Source organism: Lynx rufus, unplaced genomic scaffold (assembly GCF_022079265.1).
Source record: "Lynx rufus isolate CCGP_SWC_20201006 ecotype Redwood Valley unplaced genomic scaffold, mLynRuf1.p SCAF_1, whole genome shotgun sequence".
NCBI lineage: Eukaryota > Metazoa > Chordata > Mammalia > Carnivora > Felidae > Lynx > Lynx rufus.
Window position 1 is genome coordinate 47,686,941 of NW_025814823.1, and position 21,613 is coordinate 47,708,553.

General features: G+C 35.6%; 1 protein-coding gene across 2 annotated transcripts in view; it reads left to right on the plus strand.

Moving 5' to 3' along the window:
* Positions 1-21,613, plus strand: part of PIBF1 (progesterone immunomodulatory binding factor 1) — a 207,848-nt gene that overhangs the window by 93,655 nt on the left and 92,580 nt on the right. For both annotated transcript variants that reach the window (XM_047080639.1, XM_047080630.1), the window contains exon 11: positions 20,249-20,414. In XM_047080639.1, the coding sequence (XP_046936595.1) occupies positions 20,249-20,414 (166 nt within the window). The remainder of the gene's footprint in view (positions 1-20,248; positions 20,415-21,613) is intronic.

The following is a 21,613-nucleotide window of genomic DNA, read 5'->3' on the forward strand; positions in this document are numbered from 1 at the left end:
GGGGCCCGGAGCCTCCTTCTGATTCTGCATCTCCTTCTCTCTCTCTGCCCCCCCACCCCCACTCATGCTCTGTCTCTTTCTCTCAAAAATAAGCAAACATTAAAAAAAACTAATTAAAAAAAAGAAAACTAGAAAAAGGATAAGAGAAAATCTTAGTAACCTTAAGTTAATCGAAGATTACATAGACACACCCACACACACAAAAAGATTACATAGACACAGAGAGCATGAACCATAAAGAAAAAACTTTTGTTACATTGGATTTCATCAAAATAAGAATATTTTGTTCTTCTGATAAGAAAGGAAAAGGCAAGCCACAGACTTGAAAATATTTGCCAAATACACATGTGATAAGTATCCAGAACTCTTACAACTCAAGAAGACAAACCGCCTGCCTTAAAAAAAAATTTTTTTAATGGCCAAGGGTTTGAATAGGTACTTTACAAAAGAAGAAGTGTAAATGACCAATAAGCAAAATAAAAGATGCCCAACATCAGGGAAAATGAAGACTAAAATCTCAATTAGATACCACTACAACTACTAGAATGGCTAGATTTTAAGACTGATACTACCAGATGTTGGCAAGATCGTGGATCAGCTGGACCATCCATTGCTTGTATGAATGCATAACCCGTACAGTCACTTTGGAAAACGATTTGGCAGTTTTATGATATACTTATTGTATGATCCAGCGATTCTATTTCTATTTACTTACCCAAGAGAAATAAAAACATGTCCACCCAGGAATTGTATGTCAGTGCTTTTTGGCAGCTTTATTCGTAATGGCCCCAAACTGAAAACAACCCAACGTGCATCAGCTAGCGAATGAATGAACAAATTTTGGCACATACCATCGTGGACTACTGCTTAGCATTAAAGAAGAACAGACTACTCATACATGCAACAATATGGATTAATCTTTTAAAAAGCACTTTGTTGAATGAATGAAGCAGACACAAAAGATTATATACTGTTTGATTCCATTTATGTGACATTCTAGAAAAGGCAAAACTAATGACAAAGCAGATCAGTGGTAGCCAGGAACCAGAGGTAGGATGAAGGAATTGACTTCAAAGCAGAACAGAAAATCTGGGGGAGATGATGGAAATGTTCTATATCATGATTGTTGTGGTCACAATTACGTGACTGTAGACATGTTGTCAAAATTCATAGACCTGTATGTACACTTACAAGTGGTGAATTTTACATATGTAAATTATATCCCAATAAAGCTTTTAAGTGAGGGGAAAAAAAGAATAGGCAGTGGATGGTTGTGCCAATATTCAAATCTCTACTTTTATGGCAGGGGTGGGAGGGTAAACCAAAAAAATAATTAAAAATTTAAGATCTCGGGGCGCTTGGGTGGCTCAGTCGGTTGGGCGTCCGACTTCAGCTCAGGTCATGATCTCACAGTCTGTGAGTTCAAGCCCCACGTCGGGCTCTGTGCTGACAGCTCAGAGCCTGGAACCTGCTTCGGATTCTGTGTCTCCCTCTCTCTCTGCCCCTCCCCTGCTCATGCTCTGTCTCTCTCTGTCTCAAAAATAAATAAAAACATTAAAAAAAATTTTTTTTTTTAATTTAAGATCTCTGTTTTCAGATGACTTTTGAAAGTGGAAACTAGCTTGCAAGAGGTTAAATTGTGAAGATACAGAAGCAGCAACTGTAAACAAATGGGTAAAGGGGTGAGGGACCATTAGCTTAACAGGATAGGATAGCTTAACAGAGTTAGGTAAAAGTTGAGCTTTTTACTCTTTTTTAGGACACAGGATTACTAAGCATGTTTGTGAGCAGAAGAGAGGCACTTTGAAAGGAAAAGTTTGAAAATGTAATCAGGAAGTGATCATTGAGAAGTTAAAGTGTTGCAGTATCAAGAGGTTAAATGGAGAATTGTGATCCTTGAATCAGAGAAGGAGTGTTATATAGGAGTGTAGGAAAAGAAAGGAAAACAGGGTAAAAAGAGGTTTTTCCTCGAGGAGTGCCTTCATGGCTCAGTTGGTTGAGCGTCTGACATGGGCTCAGGTCATGATCTCAGAGTTTGTGAGTTCAAGCCCTGTATCAGGCTTGCTGCTGTCAGTGCAGAGCCTGCTTCAGATCTTCTGTTCCCCCTCTCTCTCTCTTTGTCTCTCCCCCCGCTCCTGCTCACATTTCCTCTCTCTCAAAAATAAATAAAACATTTTCAAAAAACTTTTTAAAAATATAAGAGGTTTTGAGTTAGAAGGGAACCAGAAGGAACCTTTGCTGGATAGATACTGATCTCAATGAAGAGAAAGCCAAATAAGAATGAAGTGGGCTCTGAATGATCTGAAAGACTTAATAAAAAACAACAATTTTTAGAACAACCAGTAGAGAGAATATAGTGGCCTAATAGATGTGAATAAATTTATTCTAAGCAGCAGTAAGAGCCAGGTCATGGGCTTGATCAGCATGCTGTCACTAATGTTCTGCAGCTTCTTTTAATTCAAATCAGAGATTGACAATGCAAACCAGAGGCAGACCAGATCCAATCTGCCATCTGTTTTTCTGCAACTTGCAGGCTAAGAATGGTTTTTGTATTTTTTAGTTATTAGGAACAAAATCAAAAGAAGAAGAATACATCATAATGCATGAAAATTATATTAACTTCAAATATTAGTGTCCATAAAGTTTTATTGAAACACAACTATACTCATTGGTTTATATATATATACACTTGGCTTTTGTGCTAACAAGTGCACAGGTGGGTTGTTGCAACAGAGACCATATGGCCTATAAAGCCTAAAATTTTTACTCCTCTGGCCCTTTATAGAAAAACTTTGCTGCCCCATTTATCTAAAGCATTTATGCCAGCTTTTCAACAGCTGAAATTAAGTAGCAGTGTTCACTAACCAGTTATCCATCTCTTCCTCTACAACCATTCACAGGTCTTAGTAGATAGGTCACCATTTATAGAGTCCTTCCCAGGTATCAGCAGTGCTGTTTCCCATGTTGAGGAAATGGAAAAGTATATGACTTTGAAGACAGTTCTGCTTCCTGGTAAGGCTAACTTAACATTCCACCAACTGGAAGAAAATCAAATTCTATGCATCTAAAATTTCCATATTTTAAACAATTAAAACATGTCACTGTTCATAGGCAAACATATGAAACATGATGGGACATTTTGGCTAGACTGAAAAATGGAACTGTTTGGCCAAAAAAAAGCATGTAAGGTCGCTTATCATTTTTCCCACAACCAGCTTTATTGTTTTTGTTTTTGTTTTTTAAGGAATCTTTAAGGAATTCTTGAATATTTCATTTTATTCAGCAGCTACTAACATAGTACTTAACTGTACCAGCATTTTTAAGTATTTTACTAATATTAACTCATTTAATCTTCTTATGATAAGATTGTTATTATCCCCATGTTACAGATACACAAACTGAGACAGGTAGTAAGGGGCAGGTGTAGAATTTGAACCCACACATCTGGCTTCAGAATCCTTGCTTACTTGAGTTACATGTAAACATGTAAAATTACATTATGTAAACAAACTCTTCAGTCTCATCACATGAACCTTCAAGATCACCTGAGGCACTTTCTGAATTGTCTTACACCGTTTTCCAAAACACGTCACCTTTACTGCTTCTTAAATTTTTTCACTGACTCCCTTGGTGATACTGTCACTGAATTTTTATCTTTAGCCACAAGTATCCATTCAAATAAAAAAATTTTGTTTCTTCTTTTGGTATGTTTGTGATCTTCAGAATGTGATTGACTTAGATATCTTTTTAAAGTAATCTTTAAAGCCTGTTTCCAGTGTAGTTGTAAAGCTGCATCCTAGAAATATTTATGAAATCAATGCGAAATGTCTTTGTTTTCGTGTTTATAGATTCCTTCAAATGAACAGTATCAGCATTCAGAATTTGCGTTGATTATGGTCTTTGCAAGCCAATGTGTCTTCCCTAAAAAGTATTTTATTTTTCAAGATAAAGTAGTTGAGAGAATACTCAGATTTTATAAGAACTCAAAAAAGTGACCCCCTTTTTGTCTTAAGAATAATTTTGAAGGAAAAGCCTTATCTTACATTCACTCCTAATTGGTAAGACACAGAGCCAAAGCAAAGGGAAATAACCTCTCAGCTTCCTTCTGTGACAGCCGTAGCACCCTGTAATGACCTTCAACCCTCCTTAAACTTCTGACCTAACACACAGGTTTTCCTCTGCCCAGGTAGAGCCTTTGTGTGTTTTATTCTTTTTGTGGGAGCCCTCACCTGTTTTCTTCTCTGTTCACCTTTCAGTCATGTTCTTTGTCTCTAGTCTCTTCCTCCTGTAGCTGTCTGTGTCCATATGTACTTGCCAATGGTGTGTTGTGAAACATTGTGTGTGGGTTTTGGGTACATGCTTTATTTTAACTTTGTTAAAATATTTTTTTTCTTTCTTGGATACAGTACGTACGTTAAGGTGTAAGAACCCAGAAATTTGAGGCAGTCTTGGATGCAAACTCCAGCATTACTACTTAGTTGGGCAAATTAATTAACCTTTCTGAGTCATTTTATTTCTAAAAAGAGTAATCCTAAATTCTATGTTAGAGTTTTAGAGATGGTTACATGAAAAGAAAAATACATATACATGGAAAGCAAATATAAATCTAAGGCACTGCAGTGTTCGGTGCCTTTCCTTTGTATTGGTCTCTACACATGCTGACAAGCCATACCAGTTCACATTTTTTCTTCATAAAGGCCTTTAGGGTTCTGTGACCACAGGTCCCTCAACCACTTCTTTGGTTCTTGGTTACAAAAGCAAGTGAGAGAAAAGGTAGAGACAGGGCAATAATAAAAGCACCAATTTTCTACCAACCTAGAAAGGAGGAGCAATAGTTTTTGAGATGGGGAAGCATAGGAACTGTGTAGGGAGAAGAGTGAGGGCTAAGAAAATATTTAAGAGGAAAAGGCATTTCTTCAAAATAATAATTGTAGGATGTTAAAATGTTAATATTTTCATTCAATTACTATTTATTGACTTTCTTTGATTATGTTGGGTACTTTATTATTTCATATTTATCCTGAATGTATGCATGTAGCCATAAATAGATTGCTAAATAGATACGTTGGGATGTAGACATTTTCCAGAATTTTATAAGCGTTCTCATTTGATAAATAACTATAGAAAATAAAAATCTGATTATAACATATGTGTTAACTAACTGTGTAAACTGGCATAACAGTATATTTTGTATCTGCTTATTTGAAAATCCCAAGGTAGTAGTTTACAGAAAAACTAATAAGCAGTTTTTTAGTCCATTAAGCCTGATGAGAGAAATTTAGAGATGGGGAAGTACACCTAACAAAGTGATGTAGTTCTTTTCATTATTGTCTTATGTTTTCTTCATTCTGTTTTACATGCCCTCATGATAGACCTCGTTATATTCGTGTGGGTAAGCTAGTGAGTTGCGCTTACATTCCTAAAATTGTGTGTACATTTTGCCACTACTTTAACTCATTACAGATCTTAGGTATATATCTCACTGTCATATCACACTAACTTTGCTTCCTCTTTTGCATTTGTTTTTAAAATGTTTTTAAAATGTTGTCATGTCTCCAACACAGTCGTTAACCAAACTGTACAGTGTTAAAAACTTTAATCTTTTTTGTAGTTCAGCTATACCTATCCTATAATCATTTTGGTTTCTTTTTTCTTCACTCCCTATTGTTTTCATCCTACACTGACACCTAAACCTGGAAATAATCATGTTGATTCACTGGTTTTGTCATACTTCAGAAAAGACTACCCCTTATCCAATTAATTTATGATACTTTAGTGTTTTTCACCCTGGCTTGAACATATTTAGTAATTTAAACTGTATGACACCTAAAAATGGTTAATAGGACTTCATTCTTTAATTCTGTAAACATTCATTAAAAGCTTGTGATATATACCAGGTGATATACTAGATTCTAAGAATCCAAAGGTGCATTAAACAACAGTCTTGAACTTGAGTAACTTACATTTTTTTTAATTGTACAAGGCGCTATGTGAGCATTTTACTTATATTAGCCCATTTTATCACTCAGAACTCAACATTCCCAAGTCTGTCCTCAGGGATTTTGATTCAGTAGGTCTAAGGTAGAGTCATGACATCTAGAGTTCTTAGAAGTTCCACAAGGAGTTCTGTTGGTTATCCTTGGTTGGTGGAGATAAAATGAAGCTTAGGGTCATGCTCACCCTTGGAAAAAAGAAAGTCTTGGTAATGGTTCAGCTCTACCCAGGACTCTGGTTTCTAAATCCCTATTCAGGAGTTTCCTAGAATCCTCATGGAATTCTGTATCCTCTCAGAATAGTTTTGTGTTAAGATTTGTAGTGTTTGCCTGGTGTTTTTCAAGTTTTTATTTAAATTCTACTTTGTTAACATATATGCTAAAATTGGTTTCAGGTGTAGAATTTAGTGACTCATCACTTACATATAACACTCAGTGCCATCACAATAAGTGCCCCCCTTAATACCCATCACACATTTGGCCCATTACCCCACCCACCTCCCTCCATCAACCCTCAGTTTGTTCTCTATAGTTAAGTCTCTTATGGTTTGCTTCCCTCTTGCTTTTTGTTCCCTTTCCCCTCTATTCATCTGTTCTGTTCTTTTTTTTAATTCCACATATGAGTGAAATCATACAGTATTTGTCTTTCTATGACTGGCTTATTTCAGTCAGCATAATACACTCTAGCTCTAACCACATTATTGCAAAAACGCTTTCATTATTTTTTATGGCAGAGTAATACTCCATACTGTGTGTGTGGGGGGGTGTGTGGGTGTGTGTGTGTACGTACACGCATGCATACCGCTTTATCCATTCATCAGTCAGTGGACATTTGGACTCTTTCCATAGTTTGGCTACTGTTGATAATGCTGCTATAAACATTGGGATGCATGTATCCCTTCGAATCAGTATTTTGTATTCTTTGGGTAAATTCCTGGGTCTTAGGGTAGTTCTATTTTTAACTTTTTGAGGAACCTCCATGCTGTTTTCCAGAGTGGCAACACCAGTTTACATTCCCACCAGCAGTGCAAAAGGGTTCCTCTTTCTCTGCATCCTTGCTAACATCTCTTGTTCTCTGTGTTGTTAATTTTAGCCATTTTGACAGGCGTGAGGTGGTATCTCATTGTGGTTTTGATTTGTATTTCCCTGATAATGAGTGATGTTGTGCATCTTTTCATGTGTCTGTTAGCCATCTGGATGCTTTCTTTTGAAAAAGTGTCTGCTCATGTCTTTGCCCATTTCTTCACTGGATTTACTTGTTTTGTGGGTGTAGAGTTTGATAAATGTTATATAGATTTTGGATACTAACCCTTTATCAGATATGTCATTTGCAGGTATCTTTTCCATCAGTTGTCTATTTTAGTTTTGCTGATTGTTTCCTTCGCTGTGCAGAAGCTTTTTATCTTGATGAAGTCCCAGTAGTTCATCTTTGCTTTTGTTTCCCTTGCCTCCAGAGATGTGTCTAGTAAGAAGTTGCTGCGGCTGAAGTCATGAAGGTCGCTGCCTATATTTTCCTCTAGGAATTTGATTGTTTCCTGTCTCACATTTAGATCTTTCATCTGTTTTCAGTTTATTTTTGTGTATGGTATAAGAAAGTGGTCCAGGTTCATTCTTCTTCATGTTGCTGTCCAGTTTCCCCAACACCATTTGCTGAAATGACTGTCTTTTTTCCATTGGATGTTCTTTCCTGCTTTATCAAAGATTAGTTGACCATACAGTTGTGGGTCCATTTCTAGGTTTTCTGTTCTGTTCCGTTGGTCTATGTATCTGTTTTTGTGCCGGTACCATACTGTCTTGATCACTACAGCTTTGTAACATAGCTTGAAATCCAGAATTGTGATGCCTCCAGCTTTGTTTTTTGTTTTTGTTTGTTTGTTTGTTTGTTTGTTTCAAGTTTGCTTTGGCTATTCATGGTCGTTTGTAGTTCCATACAAATTTTAGGATTGTTTGTACTAGCCCTGTGAAAAATGCTGGTGGTATTTTGATAGAGATTGCATTAAATAGGTAGATTGCTTTGGGTAGTATAGACAGTTTAACAATATTTGTTCTTTTTTTTTTTTGGGAATCAGAGTAGTATTTTTATTTATTTATTTTTTTTATATATATATATATGAAATTTATTGACAAATTGGTTTCCATACAACACCCAGTGCTCATCCCAAAAGGTGCCCTCCTCAATACCCATCACCCACCCTCCCCTCCCTCCCACCCCCCATCAACCCGCAGTTTGTTCTCAGTTTTTAACAGTCTCTTATGCTTTGGCTCTCTCCCACTCTAACGTCTTTTTTTTTTTTTTCCTTCCCCTCCCCCATGGGTTCCTGTTGAGTTTCTCAGGATCCACATAAGAGTGAAACCATATGGTATCTGTCTTTCTCTGTATGGCTTATTTCACTTAGCATTACACTCTCCAGTTCCATCCAGGTTGCTACAAAAGGCCATATTTCATTTTTTCTCATTGCTACTAAACTAAAAGGCAACCAACGGAATGGGAAAAGATATTTGCAAATGACATATCGGACAAAGGGCTAGTATCTAAAATCTATAAAGAGCTCACCAAACTCCACACCCGAAAAACAAATAACCCAGTGAAGAAATGGGCAGACATGAATAGACACTTCTCTAAAGAAGACATCCAGATGGCCAACAGGCACATGAAAAGATGTTCAGCGTCACTCCTTATCAGGGAAATACAAATCAAAACCACACTCAGGTATCACCTCACGCCAGTCAGAGTGGCCAAAATGAACAAATCAGGAGACTATAGATGCTGGAGAGGATGTGGAGAAACGGGAACCCTCTTGCACTGTTGGTGGGAATGCAAATTGGTGCAGCCGCTCTGGAAAGCAGTGTGGAGGTTCCTGAGAAAATTAAAAATATTTGTTCTTCTAATGCATGAGCATGGAATGTTTTCCATTTCTTAGTGTCCTCTTCAGTTTCTTTCAGAAGTATACTTTTCAGAGTATAGATCTTTTACCTCTTTGATTAGGTTTATTCCTACATATCTTACAGTTTTTGGTACAAATGTGAAGGGGATCGATTCCTTGATTTCTCTTTCTGCTGCTTCAACGTTGGTGTATAAAAATGCAACAGATATCTGTATATTGATTTTACTCCTGCGACTTTTCTGAATTCATGTATCAATTCTAGTGATTTTTTGGTGTAGTCTTGGGTTTTCTACATGTCATTTGCGAGTAGTGAAAGTTTGACTTCTTCCTTGCCAATTTGGATGCCTTTTGTTTCTTTTTGTTGTCTAATTGCTGAAGCTAGTACTTCCAGTACAATGTTAAATAACAATAGTGAGAGTGGACATCCCTGTGTTGTTCCTGACTGTAGAGAAAAAGCTCTGTTTTTCCCCATTGAGGATATTAGCTGTGGGTCTTTTGTGTATGGCCTTTATGATCTTGAGGTATGTTCCCTCTATCCCTACTTTGATGAGGGTTTTTATCAAGAAACGATCCTATATTTTGTCAAATGCTTTTTCTGCATCTATTGAGAGGATCATATGGTTCATATGCTTTCTTTTATTAATGTGGTGTATCATGTTGATTGATTTGCGAATATTGAACCAGAGCTGCAGCTTTAAATGGAAGTTGGTCTAAATATCTTTTACAACTGTGGTAAATTGATTTCCTTCTTTGAGCTATATATTATGGAAAACTATGATTGGCCTCCATTCTATTGTTCATACTTGATACTAGTCCATAAAAGCATCCTCTAAAAGCACCTTTTCTTGTGACTTTTTTTCTTAGAGTGGTTTTAGGTTCACAGCAAAATCAAGAAGAAACTACAGAGATCCTATAACTATTTTGGATTCCGTGTTATATATTCTGATTTTTTTAATGTACCCTAACATTCTGCAGTATATATTAAAGGCAGCAGGAAATAGTTTGAGTGCTGTCAAGCACTGATGTAATAAATACTCTTGGTTCGGAGGATGATTCAAGCTCAATTTTAAGTGTTTGTTGTCACGTTGCCACATAAGGCAAAATAGCTACCCATACAAACACTATTATAAAATATTTCTCTCTAATTTTATCTCATGCATGCTTTGATTTATTTTAAGGCAACATTCCTCTCATTTATTTCACTTAAGTACTTTTATCCTCACATACCTGCAGTACCTATTTTTTGCCTTTATAAGATGGCCAAATATTACCACATATTGTTTATTAATGACATTACATATTTTATTTGATCATGATATGATAGATGCATTGAATTACTCTAAATGCATGCTTGAAATTCTTATAAATCCATGGTGCAGTTGTTAAACATACTCAGCGTTTTTAACCCAGCAAAAAAAGATTTCTCACATGCATGTAAGAATTAGTTTGTAAGCCAAAAATGACAGATGTAGTATTACAGCTGAACAGTGAACTTGCTGAAGAAATCATCTAAATGGCAGAAACATTTGGAGAAATACCCAAGTGCCTTTTAAATTCCTTTCTCTTGTCCTATAGTAACCAGTGTTGCAACAATGATGATTATTTTTATAAATTTTCTCTATCTGCTTTCAATTTAGAAAATTTAACAATTGAAAGGAAAAGATCAGAATTACCAGAACTCTGATTCTCTATAATTTTATATGCATATTTTTGAACTTAAGTAATTACTCTCCTGATTTTTATTAAAAATAGTTGTGATTCGGTATCAAGGAATATGTTTTAAAATTTACTGGTATCGAGATGACAAAAAGTGAGAGAAAGTAGTTGGTGGAACAAATAACAATAATGCAAAAAAAATCTCTAAAATAACATTTTCTATTTTGATTTCAATGAAAAGAAAGCAATTTCAGATAAATAATATGTACAAATTGTCATGGGGTTTGTTTGCTTTAGGGTTTTTGTTTTTTGTTTTTTGTGTGTTTCAGGGGTTTTGGAGCATTTTGGTTTTTGGTTTTTGTTTTGTTTTGTTTTGTTTTGCTTTCGCTTTTTTGAAGTATCCATTAAGTACTGTAGATTGGGTATGGTAGAACACCAGTGCGTATTCTTGGGATCAGAGATCTCTCATACAGTTTCAGGATATTAAAAAACTAACCAACCAAGACTTACTCTATTAGACATTGATACTACATACTTCATACCTTACTTGGTTAATAACACTTTATTATGAGAAGTAAAATATATCTGAACCAGAATTATTTATATTGAAAGTAGATAATGTTTCATTTTTTTAAATTTGCCTATATCAAAGACTTTTGAGTTGCCATTAGGAAAATTACTTATAAGTCAAAAAAAATCATGTAATATAAAAACAACTTTTACAACAACTTCCCTTTTCCCAGATATCTTTACCTACAGTGAGACCATTTTTTTTTAAGATTTATGCTTTTTCTTTTCTTTTTACATAAATGTGAGTATCCTTATATGATTTTAGATATATTCATAGTACATGTCTAAATATGTATGTTAAGTAATGAGTCAAGTTTATATATTAAGCTTATTTTTATTTTTATTTTTATTTTTTGAGAGAGAGATAGAGAGCAAGCCAGAGAGGGGCAGAGAGAACGGGAAACAGAATCCCAAGCAAGTTCCATGCTCTAGCACAGAGCCTGAAGTGGGGCTCAAACTCAAAAACTGTGAGATCATGATCTGAGCCAAAATCAAGAATCAGATGCTCCACCAACTGAGCCACCCAGGTGCCCCAAGTTTATATGTTTTAAAGAAACACATTAGAATATATGGATCCAAAAGAGAATATCCTCTACTAAAACAGGCATATTTGGGGCCCCTACACTTTTCCCAGCCATCCTGGCATTGCTCAGTAGGGTTACTTCATAGTCCTTGCAGCAGCCCTTAACTGTAAAGGCCTTATTCTCCTTCAAAGATATATTTTGTTTTGAAAATTCAGAGTAAAACCATTGCATTAGGTGGGCGAATAAACTGGGTGCTACTATTTGGTGTGAAAAATGAGGTAAGAGATTAGGGAGAATTTAAATGTCTAACAATAGAAAAATACTCAACGGAAAATTATGGGGCCAATACTACTTATGAAAGGGGATTAGAAGCATAGAAGCCTTTTAAGTTCTATCAGTGAAAACAAGGGCCTCAAACTATATGAAGGTATGATTTACATATATAATGTGCATAGTAAACATTTTATGTATGAGAATATCAAAGATTGGTGAGGATGTGGAGAAACCATATTTCATACACTTTTGGTCATGTTTCAATACTATATGGCTATTTGGAGAAAATTGGGTAAAATCTATGAAAATTTAAAATCCTTTCACCTAGGGGCACCTGGGTGGCTCAGTCAGTTAAACGCGTGACTTCAGCTCAGGTCATGATCTCACTGCTCGGCTCGTGAGTTCGAGCCCCATCTTTATGCTGACAGCTCAGAGCCTGGAGCCTGCTTCGGATTCTGTGTCTCCCTCTCTCTCTGCCCCTGCCCGGCTCATACTCTCTGTCTCTGCCCCTCCCTAGCTCATACTCTGTCTCTCTCTCCTTCAAAAATAAATAAACATTAAAAAAAAAACAAACAACAATTTAAATCCTTTGACCCAACAATTCTACTTCATGATCTCTCTCCTAGAAAAACATTTACTTGTGCATGGGAAGCATTATTTAGGATAGTCTTGAAAGCACTGTATGTAATAAAAAAAATTGGAAATAATCTGAACATTCATCAGTTTAGAATTAAATAAATGGATTGAAATTAAATAATCTGTCTGCATTGTGATCACCTCTATAGCAAATGAAAGGAATGAGGTACAGACAGGGAAAGATCCCAGAACATATTCTTAAGTGAAAAAAATAATTTATAGAGTATTTGTGACATGATGCCATTTTAATAAAAAGAAAAAAGAGACCGATATATCCTTCTGTGTATAATACATGTGCATTGTTTTAAAAAAACTCTGGAAAAATACACAGAAAACTGGTAACAGTGTTTATCTCTAAAAGGAGAAATGAAGTTGAGAGTGGTGATGAAAAGGTCTTTAATTGTTATTTGTAATATTTGAAGCTTTCACTCTGAAGAATGGATTTGATAAAGTACTTACAGAATTGAAGATAAATTTGAAAATTTTTAATTGTGCAGAAAAGAGAAGGAAATATATAAAAATTTAAACAGCAGTTACCATTATGAGCTTATAAATGATATTTTTCTCCTATTATTATATAATCAGTACAAAAATTAAAAAGACATTTTTAAAAAGACAGAGGTTATAAACAGTGAAAGGACATTTCTTATGTAGCTTATTAATTACCTAAGTATAAAAATGAAACAGTAACAGAATTGTTTGTTCAAATGAGTATCTATTTCCTAGCCCTGTAAAATAGTTGCACTCATCCTGATTATCACCAGTTCATTTTTAAAAACTGGGTCCTCTTTCTTTTATTTATTTCTTATTTTTTATTTTTTTAGAGAGAGAGTGCATATGCACGTACACACGCACATGATCAGGGGAAAAGCAGAGAGAGAGAGAGAGAGAGAGAGAGAAGACAGAGCATCTTAAGCAGACTCCACACTCAGCACAGAGCCTGATGCGGGGCTCAATCCCACAACCCTGGGATCATGACCTGAGCCAAAATCAAGAGTAGGATGCTCGGGCGCCTGGGTGGCTCCGTCGGTTAAGCGTCCGACTTCGGCTCAGGTCATGATCTCGCGGTCTGTGAGTTCAAGCCCCACGTCCAGCTCTGTGCTGATGGCTCAGAGCCTGGAGCCTGTTTCGGATTCTGGGTCTCCCTCTTTCTCTGCCCCTGCCCTGTTCATGCTCTGTCTCTGTCTCAAAAATAAATAAACGTTAAAAAAAAAAAAAAAAAAAAAGAGTAGGATGCTCAACCCTGAGCCATCCATGCTCCCCGCCTCTTTCTTTTAATTGCAATTCATGTAGATTAGACTCTCTAATAAATCCATTAGTGTAGTTTTGGTGCATAATTTTAACTACTGGTTTAAGTTACCAAGTTTCAAATAGGAGTGAATGACTTCTTTTGCCTTCATATATTTGATATCCTATCTCTTCTTTAAACAGAAAGTGTCTATATTATATAAATTTTAAATATGATGCATGGCCCGTAAATGTTTTCTTATTAATCAATTAGTTAAATTCTAAATACAAGTTTTAGTGAACCTAATATGCTTGTCTTTACTCAAATATCACCTTAACAGAGAAATGCCTTCCCTGCCCAACCTCTTTAAAATAGGACCACCACTAATATCAATATCATTCCCTATTCCCTCACTCTACATTATTATTATCATTAGAATTTATTAGCATTATCACCCTCCATTTGTTTATCTCCCACCATTAGAATGTAAGTTCTTTGAAGAATAGTGATGCTATTTGTGGTTCGCTGGTACCTAATAATTGATACCTAACACAGGTGCACAATAAATATTTTTAAGTGAATTAGGTATTGATGAATGAAATATTTTGGTTAATGCAAAGTTAACCCTATATAAAATAGCAATTTTAAAAGAAGAAATTTAAAATATACTTTTGTAAAAAGAATCATGTCTTCTTGTACCTCATACTCCGTATGCTTTAAATACATAGTTGGTAGAACACTAGTTAATGTTATATTAGATATAGATCTATAAATATATACAGATATATAATGTTGAGAACCAGAAAAAAAAAAAACATTAGACATAATGGAAAACTTAGTGGTTTTGTATCTTTAACCTAAGGCAGTTAGCTTTTCCTCAGCCACAGAAGCAGAAAATCCAAAGCAACAGTTTTATCCCCCATTCTTAATTCAAGTAAGTGAATCTCAGAGTTTGGTTAATTACTCAGTAATTTATCCAGAGGCATTTTGAACATGTGATACAGGTCTAGAAATGCGTGTGGTACAAGTCTAGAAACAACCAAGGGGCGCCTGGGTGGTTCAGTCGGTTAAGCATCCGACTTCGGCTCAGGTTATGATCTCACGGTTCGTGGGTTCAAGCCCCGCATTGGGCTCTGTGCTGGCAGCTCAGAGCCTGGAGCCTGTTTAGGATTCTGTCTCTCTCTGTCTGTCTCTCTGTCTCTCTCTCTCTGCCCCTCCCCAGCTTATGCTCACTCTCTCTCTCTCTCTCAAGAATAAACATTAAAAAAAAATTTTTTTAAGAAAAAAAAAGAAACACAACCAAAATTCTCTGTAAAAAGAATGAAAATGAGTCTTACCCCTGGGAATTAGAAATAGCAGGCACAAAAGTAGTTAAGGTATGGATTAGTTATTAGCTCCACCAAAATGAGTAATTTGAAAAGGAACTGAACATCAACTCACTGAGGCCTTATTAACAGAACAAGCAGAAAGAGGAATCTGAGACAGCAAAATAAAATGGGATTTGTAGCCCACCTGTGTGGGCAAGATGGCTTCTCAGGTGATTAGAGAGGTCAGCTTCTGCCCTTGTCAACTTCCATTTCCCACAGCAAATTCCACCAAAGCCTTCCTATCTGGAGATCTGGGTCCCATCTCTGTTTCAAAGCACTCCTCTTACATGTAGCAAGTTAATCAGCAGTCTCAGCCCCCTTGGCTTGTGAAATTTAGAATTAGATTATCCCCCTCGCACAAAGGATGCAGTGGTCCAGTCATATGAGTGTTTGCTCCCATGTCTTCCTCTGAGCCCCACAGTATATTCTCTGTATTGACCCAGACTACCTTTCAGTCCTTTCTCTCAGTTAATCTGCCTAATGCCTGACTCCTAAAAATCCTTCCCTGAACCCTTGCCAGTAACTGGAAATCCTATTACTTTGCTTAGCTTCTTTTGCCAATCTTCCTTGTGCAGGTTTTACTTCCTGTACTCTTTCTCTGCACACAGCTGTCCTCTGGCACGCAGACAGATGCTTGCCTCAACGGTTGCTCCGCCTTCCCTCCAGATTGAACAAGCTTTCAAAATTTCTTAATGGAAGGACCACTTCCTGGTCCTGGTGATTATAGGAACCTCATGACTGAATACAATCTATTTTGGATATTTTGCCTTAGAATGGCTATCTATCAAATGAGATTAGATAATGATTCCAAATCAATATCCACTTTTAATATCGGGATAGCCATGAACATTTTGTGGACAAAATTCAAAGATCAGTTGTTGCTTCTTGTTGAAAAATAAAAACTGAGTTTAAATAAAAGGTTAATAATACATAGGTCCTTCACCATTTTACCCAATGATAACCTTGTTGCTAGAGTTGGGAATAAGTCATATATACTTCTTGGCTTAATACATCAGAGTATAATGAGCAAAACCTTCACCGTAGTGTGTATGTTAAGTCTGCTCATGTAAATACTGTTATAAAAACCTCTTGTTACTCAGTATTTTAGACAGTGCTTTTGTTTAAATTCATTCTCCCATTTCTGAGGATTGACTGCCATGCTCCTCTCTCCCACAGTTATTTCTCAGGATTGCAGAATTTGCCGTGCTGCTTGGGGTGAATTGGCCAGGGCCTGAGGGCACTTCCTAGGGGTCAGCAGGTTGGCAGCTCCCTATTTAATAGGTGGTTTTCACCTTTTCACCTTTCTTCTCCTCATATGTCCAGCTTAAAAATCTGTTGTAGGGGCACCTGGGTGGCTCAGTCGGTTAAGCGTCCAACTTCAGCTCAGGTCATGATCTCACGTTCATCAGTTCAAGCCCCGCGTTGGGCTCTGTGCTGATAGCCCAGAGCTTGGAGCCTGCTTTGGACTCCATGTCTCCCTCTCTTTCTCTGCCCTTCCCCCCCCCCCCCACTCACGTTCTGTCTCTCTGTCTCTCTCTCTCTCTCTCCCCCCCCCTCAAAAATATATAAAAACATACAAAAAAAATTTTTTGTAGTCTGTTGTAGTGTATTCCATAAGAGCAAATAAAATTAATTCTAGGACTTTATATTACTGTTTTTTTAAAGTAGTATGTGATATATGGGTGAGTCTTATGAAAACTGAAAACCCAGTTACAAATGTAGCGTAACCTAGCTAAATTGAGGCCTGGGATGAGATCATTGTGAGGATTCTTGAAGATTCTGATTATACTTTTAACTTTATAGGAAATTAAACCTCTTAAGGTAACTGTGCTGAATTAGAATGTCAAACATAAGGTTGTTAACATGTGAATAATAATGACTTAGTTCAAATAAGATGTTCATATTATGAGGATAAGATGAGAAGTCTGAGTCAGCAAAGTAAAATGTGACAGGTTACATTAGCAAAACACAAAGTGGTAATTACCTGAGACTGAGACTGAGACTGTTAGGCTGTGCTCTTGTCCTGGTCCGTTCCTCACTGCTGGAACTGCTTCTGCAGCTCTGATGTTTCTTCAGCATCTTCACAGTTCACTTTAATAAATTAATTATTACACAGGCATGATGATTAGAAGCAGATTCTTTCATTGTACAAACAACGTAGGAGTAGATTAGTCCTTTAGAATTATCATTTGACTTACAGAATTATCAATTTATTAAACGTAGTGCTCTCAAATTTCTCAGAGATAACTATTGTTTTTTTAAGTTTTCAATATGGGGGGAGAGTAATAGTGCTGAAAGTAACTTTCAAGTGTTGGGTAATAAATAAGAACAGGTGGAGCTAAAAGCTAAGGCTTTTAATTTCCTATTTGGAGTTGGCATTGATTACCTACAATGTCTTGAATCCATAAAAAGGCAGACTTTGCAGTTTAATCTTTTCAAAGCAATTTTAAAGATCAACATCACATTCTAAATGACTTAACTAGAATTTTTTTGTATAATGCAGTCTAGTGTCTTCCCTAGTTTAGCATACAAAATACATACTGATTTCTCACACCGTATACAATTATATTTATAAAACCACCTTCCCCAGGGAGTATTTTCACATCAGTAAAATGTTGAATTAATAAGTGTTTGAGTGAAAGAATTTTTTTGCCATTTCATACCTATGAGCATGGCTATAATAAAAGAAAAACAGATAATAATAGGTGTTGATAAGGATGTGGAGAAATTGGCACCCTTATAACTGCTGGTGGGAATGTAAAATAGTTCAGCCACATTGGAGAGCGATTTGGCAATTCCTCAAAACTGAGAAATAGGGTGGCTATATGACCTAGGTATATAACCTATTATTTTTCTAGGTATATAACCAAGAGAAATGAAAACACGTTTACCCAAAAACTTAATACACAAATGTTCATAGCAGCATTACTCATAATAGCCAAAAAAGTGGGAATAACCCGTATGTCCATCAACTGATGAATGGATAAACAAAATATGGTATATCCATACAATGGAATATTATTCAGGTATAAAAAGGAGTAGAATACCAATTCATGCTACATCGTGGATGAACCTTGAAATCATCAGCAAACCACATATTATACGATTCCATTTATATGGAATGTCCAGAGTAAGCCAATCCGTAGAGTGAGAAAGTAGGGCAGTGGTAGGCAGGGCTTGGGGAGAGAGAGGAATGGGGAGTGATTGCTAAATTGACATGAATTTCTTATTTGGGTAATAAAAACATTCTGTAATTAGACAGTGGTGATACACAACTTTGTAAATATACTAAAAACTAAAAAAAATGAATTGTATACTTAAAAGGGTTAACTTTTATGGTGTATATATTATGTCTCAATAAAAAATTTTGTCAATGTTTGCTTATCCATACAAAGAATATTTTTATATACCTATAGTTATACATATCTATATATAACTTCTTATAATTTTCTTCATATATATATATATATATATATATAAGCTTTCCCAAAAAGTTAAGCCCACAAGCTGACATTCACCTGAAAGCCTTCCTGGATATTAAATCATATGTACCAGTATACATTGACCTTCCACCAATTTGAACGCCAGGTGTTTTCATCAAAGCTAAAAGAGTGCCAAGAGTGAAGTAGCCAGGAGCAAATACCTACTACCTGTCTTCTCTGATTATACTTTGAATGATATTGTTATTGTCACTTGGTAAAATGACCTTTGAAAAGCTTATCTGGTCTCAGAAATGTCAGTTAAGAATATCATGTAGTAGTGGAAAGATCATTGCCGTAGAGTCGAATACAGCTGGACTTCAAACCCAACCTGAAATGTACTAGCAGCTTCTGCCTGTTAAAGAAATTCTTTGACATCTCTGAGCCTCAGGTTCCTCATCTGGCAAAAAATCCCTAATAGGGTTGTTGTAGGGATTAAATGAGATACCCTGAATAAAACAGACTGTACTCTCTGCTGCTTCCCTGCCGTACATATACTCTTATTTCTTCACTCTATGGCGGTTCCCATCCTAAACATTATACACTCCGCCCCCACCTCCCCCACCCCCGTCACAAACACACGCACACACCTATATAAGCCAAGTTATGTCTCCCTCCTTCACGTTCCCGTTGAACCTAGGGATTACCCTATTGAAGCACTTGCCATACTCTTGAATTTTCATGTTTATTTGCCTATCTTCCCCAGAAAACTAACTTGTTTAAGGGAGGGGGGGACATTTTGTCTACCATTATATATACATTTGTCTAGCATAGTGACTAGCTGAATAAAATATTTGAATAAATGAATTTTAATAACATATCTAGCATTGTATTGGATTCATAATAGCTCCCTAAGACAAGATAATGTGTGTGTTTTCCTCTCTAGAACATAATCATCTTGAAGCATTTTCAGATTTATAATATGTGGTGATTTATATATGGAAAAGGTTTTATTACTAGTTAGACCTCTGAAATGAAGAAACTGTTCCTTATCTGTGTTACAGTAGACTACTTGTTATATATTTTGTACATTATTTGTAATTTGTACATTCTGTTTTCCTGTAATATCTGTGTATATATATATATATGTGTGTGTATATATATATATATATATATATATATATATGTATACATGTATACATTTACTAACTTAGAATTTTATTTTCTAAAAGTCCTAAGAATTTGCAGCTCAGGGTGCATATTTCATGCTATCCTCCATCTGACATTATTTAGACTTAGAAAGAAACAGCAAGCTTGGAAACAGTTTTGCTGTAGATTTAAGAAGACCTTCGAAATATATAGAAATTAAATCATTTTAAGCAATATAATTGAAACTTACTCTTTTTTATTTTAAATGTCTTACAAAATATTAATACTAGGCAATAATTATTTGGGGGTGGAAGGGATAAAAATAAAGGAACCATAGAGGTGGTTTAATTGGTGTGTTTTGTTCTCCAGACTTATCATATTTCCATACATATGGCTATCTAAATTATTTACAAGAGCTTTGCTGAATAAATATATAAGTTATTAACTACATAATAAGATGGGAATATAGAAAAAGTAGATGTAGTGTTTATGTTTATATAAATCATTGCAGTTTCTGTACAGTCTTATAACCATTCTGCTTCTTTCAGGTACAGAGAACTACAACTTAGTTCAGAAAGCAAAGTCACAGAATATCTCCATCAAAGTAAATTAAAATCTTTTGAAAGTGAGCGTGTTCAACTTATACAGGAGGAAACTGCAAGAAATCTCACACAGTGCCAGTTGGAATGTGAAAAATATCAAAAAAAAATAGAGGTACATGTACAAACTTTTCTTTTAAAATTAGCATAACATGGGGCCCCTGGCTGGCTCAGTAGTAACATGCAACTCTGGATCTCTGGGTCGTGAGGTAGAACCCCATGTTGGACATAGTCTAATTTTAAAAAATAATAAATAGCAGAGCATAGCATGTGAGCTCAATTAGTACAAGGTCTGTATCATGTCGAGCTTTATTTTACTGTAGGATTTAGCCCTATCCTGCACATGCACGCAACGTGCATACACGCACATGCGCACACAAGATAAATATATTTCAGAAATATGTGTACCACAAAGGACTGGAATTGTTAGAACACACAAAAAAAGAAAAAAATCTCATCCACTGTAACAACCAAAAATATATAATTACATGGAATAATTTTAATAGGAATAGTACAGAGGCTATTATCAAGAAAAGCATTCAACTTCACTAATACATAAGAAGAAACCCCATGTTCCTGGAAGGCAATATTCAATATTACATATTTTTTTATTTCTATCAAGTAATATTACTTGCTAGCATGCTCTTTTTTAACTGAACAAAGTAATTATGTAATATAACTAGAAGGAAAAAAACAAAGTAATCAATTTTTGAAGAGATTGATAAAAAGAAATAATGAGAAGACATACGTATCACATTTTAAAATGCATTCTGAGGCAAGAACAATTAAAACCCACAAAAAAAAAGTTCATAAATGGTATCAAATACAAAGCTCAAGACCCATAATCACATGAATTTAAGAATATATTCGTTGTAAAGCTTATTTTGCAAATTACGGGGAAAGGTGGATTGGATAACAAACAGTGCTGTGATAATCATTTGAGTATTTCGAGAAAATAATTACTTCCATATTTCACACTGCATATCAGAATAAAACTCAGATGGATCCTATGTAAATGTAAATACAGAACTATAAAGCTATTAAAAGTAAATACAGATGAAATTTTAGATTATGTCTGGGGATTAATCTGTTGATCTGTTGATTAAAAGTAGGGGAAGAAACCATTTAGGAAAAATAAATGAAGACTGAAAAATAATACTTGTGTTATGTAGGAGAAAGGGCTTGTGTCCTTACTTTTGAAAGGTCTCTTACCAAGAGAACATACCTTCTTCCTCTTCTAGAGACTAGGTAGAAGGATTGTACTCTTTCCAAGAAAACACATGAAAATTGTTGAGAAATAGATGAAAACATGTA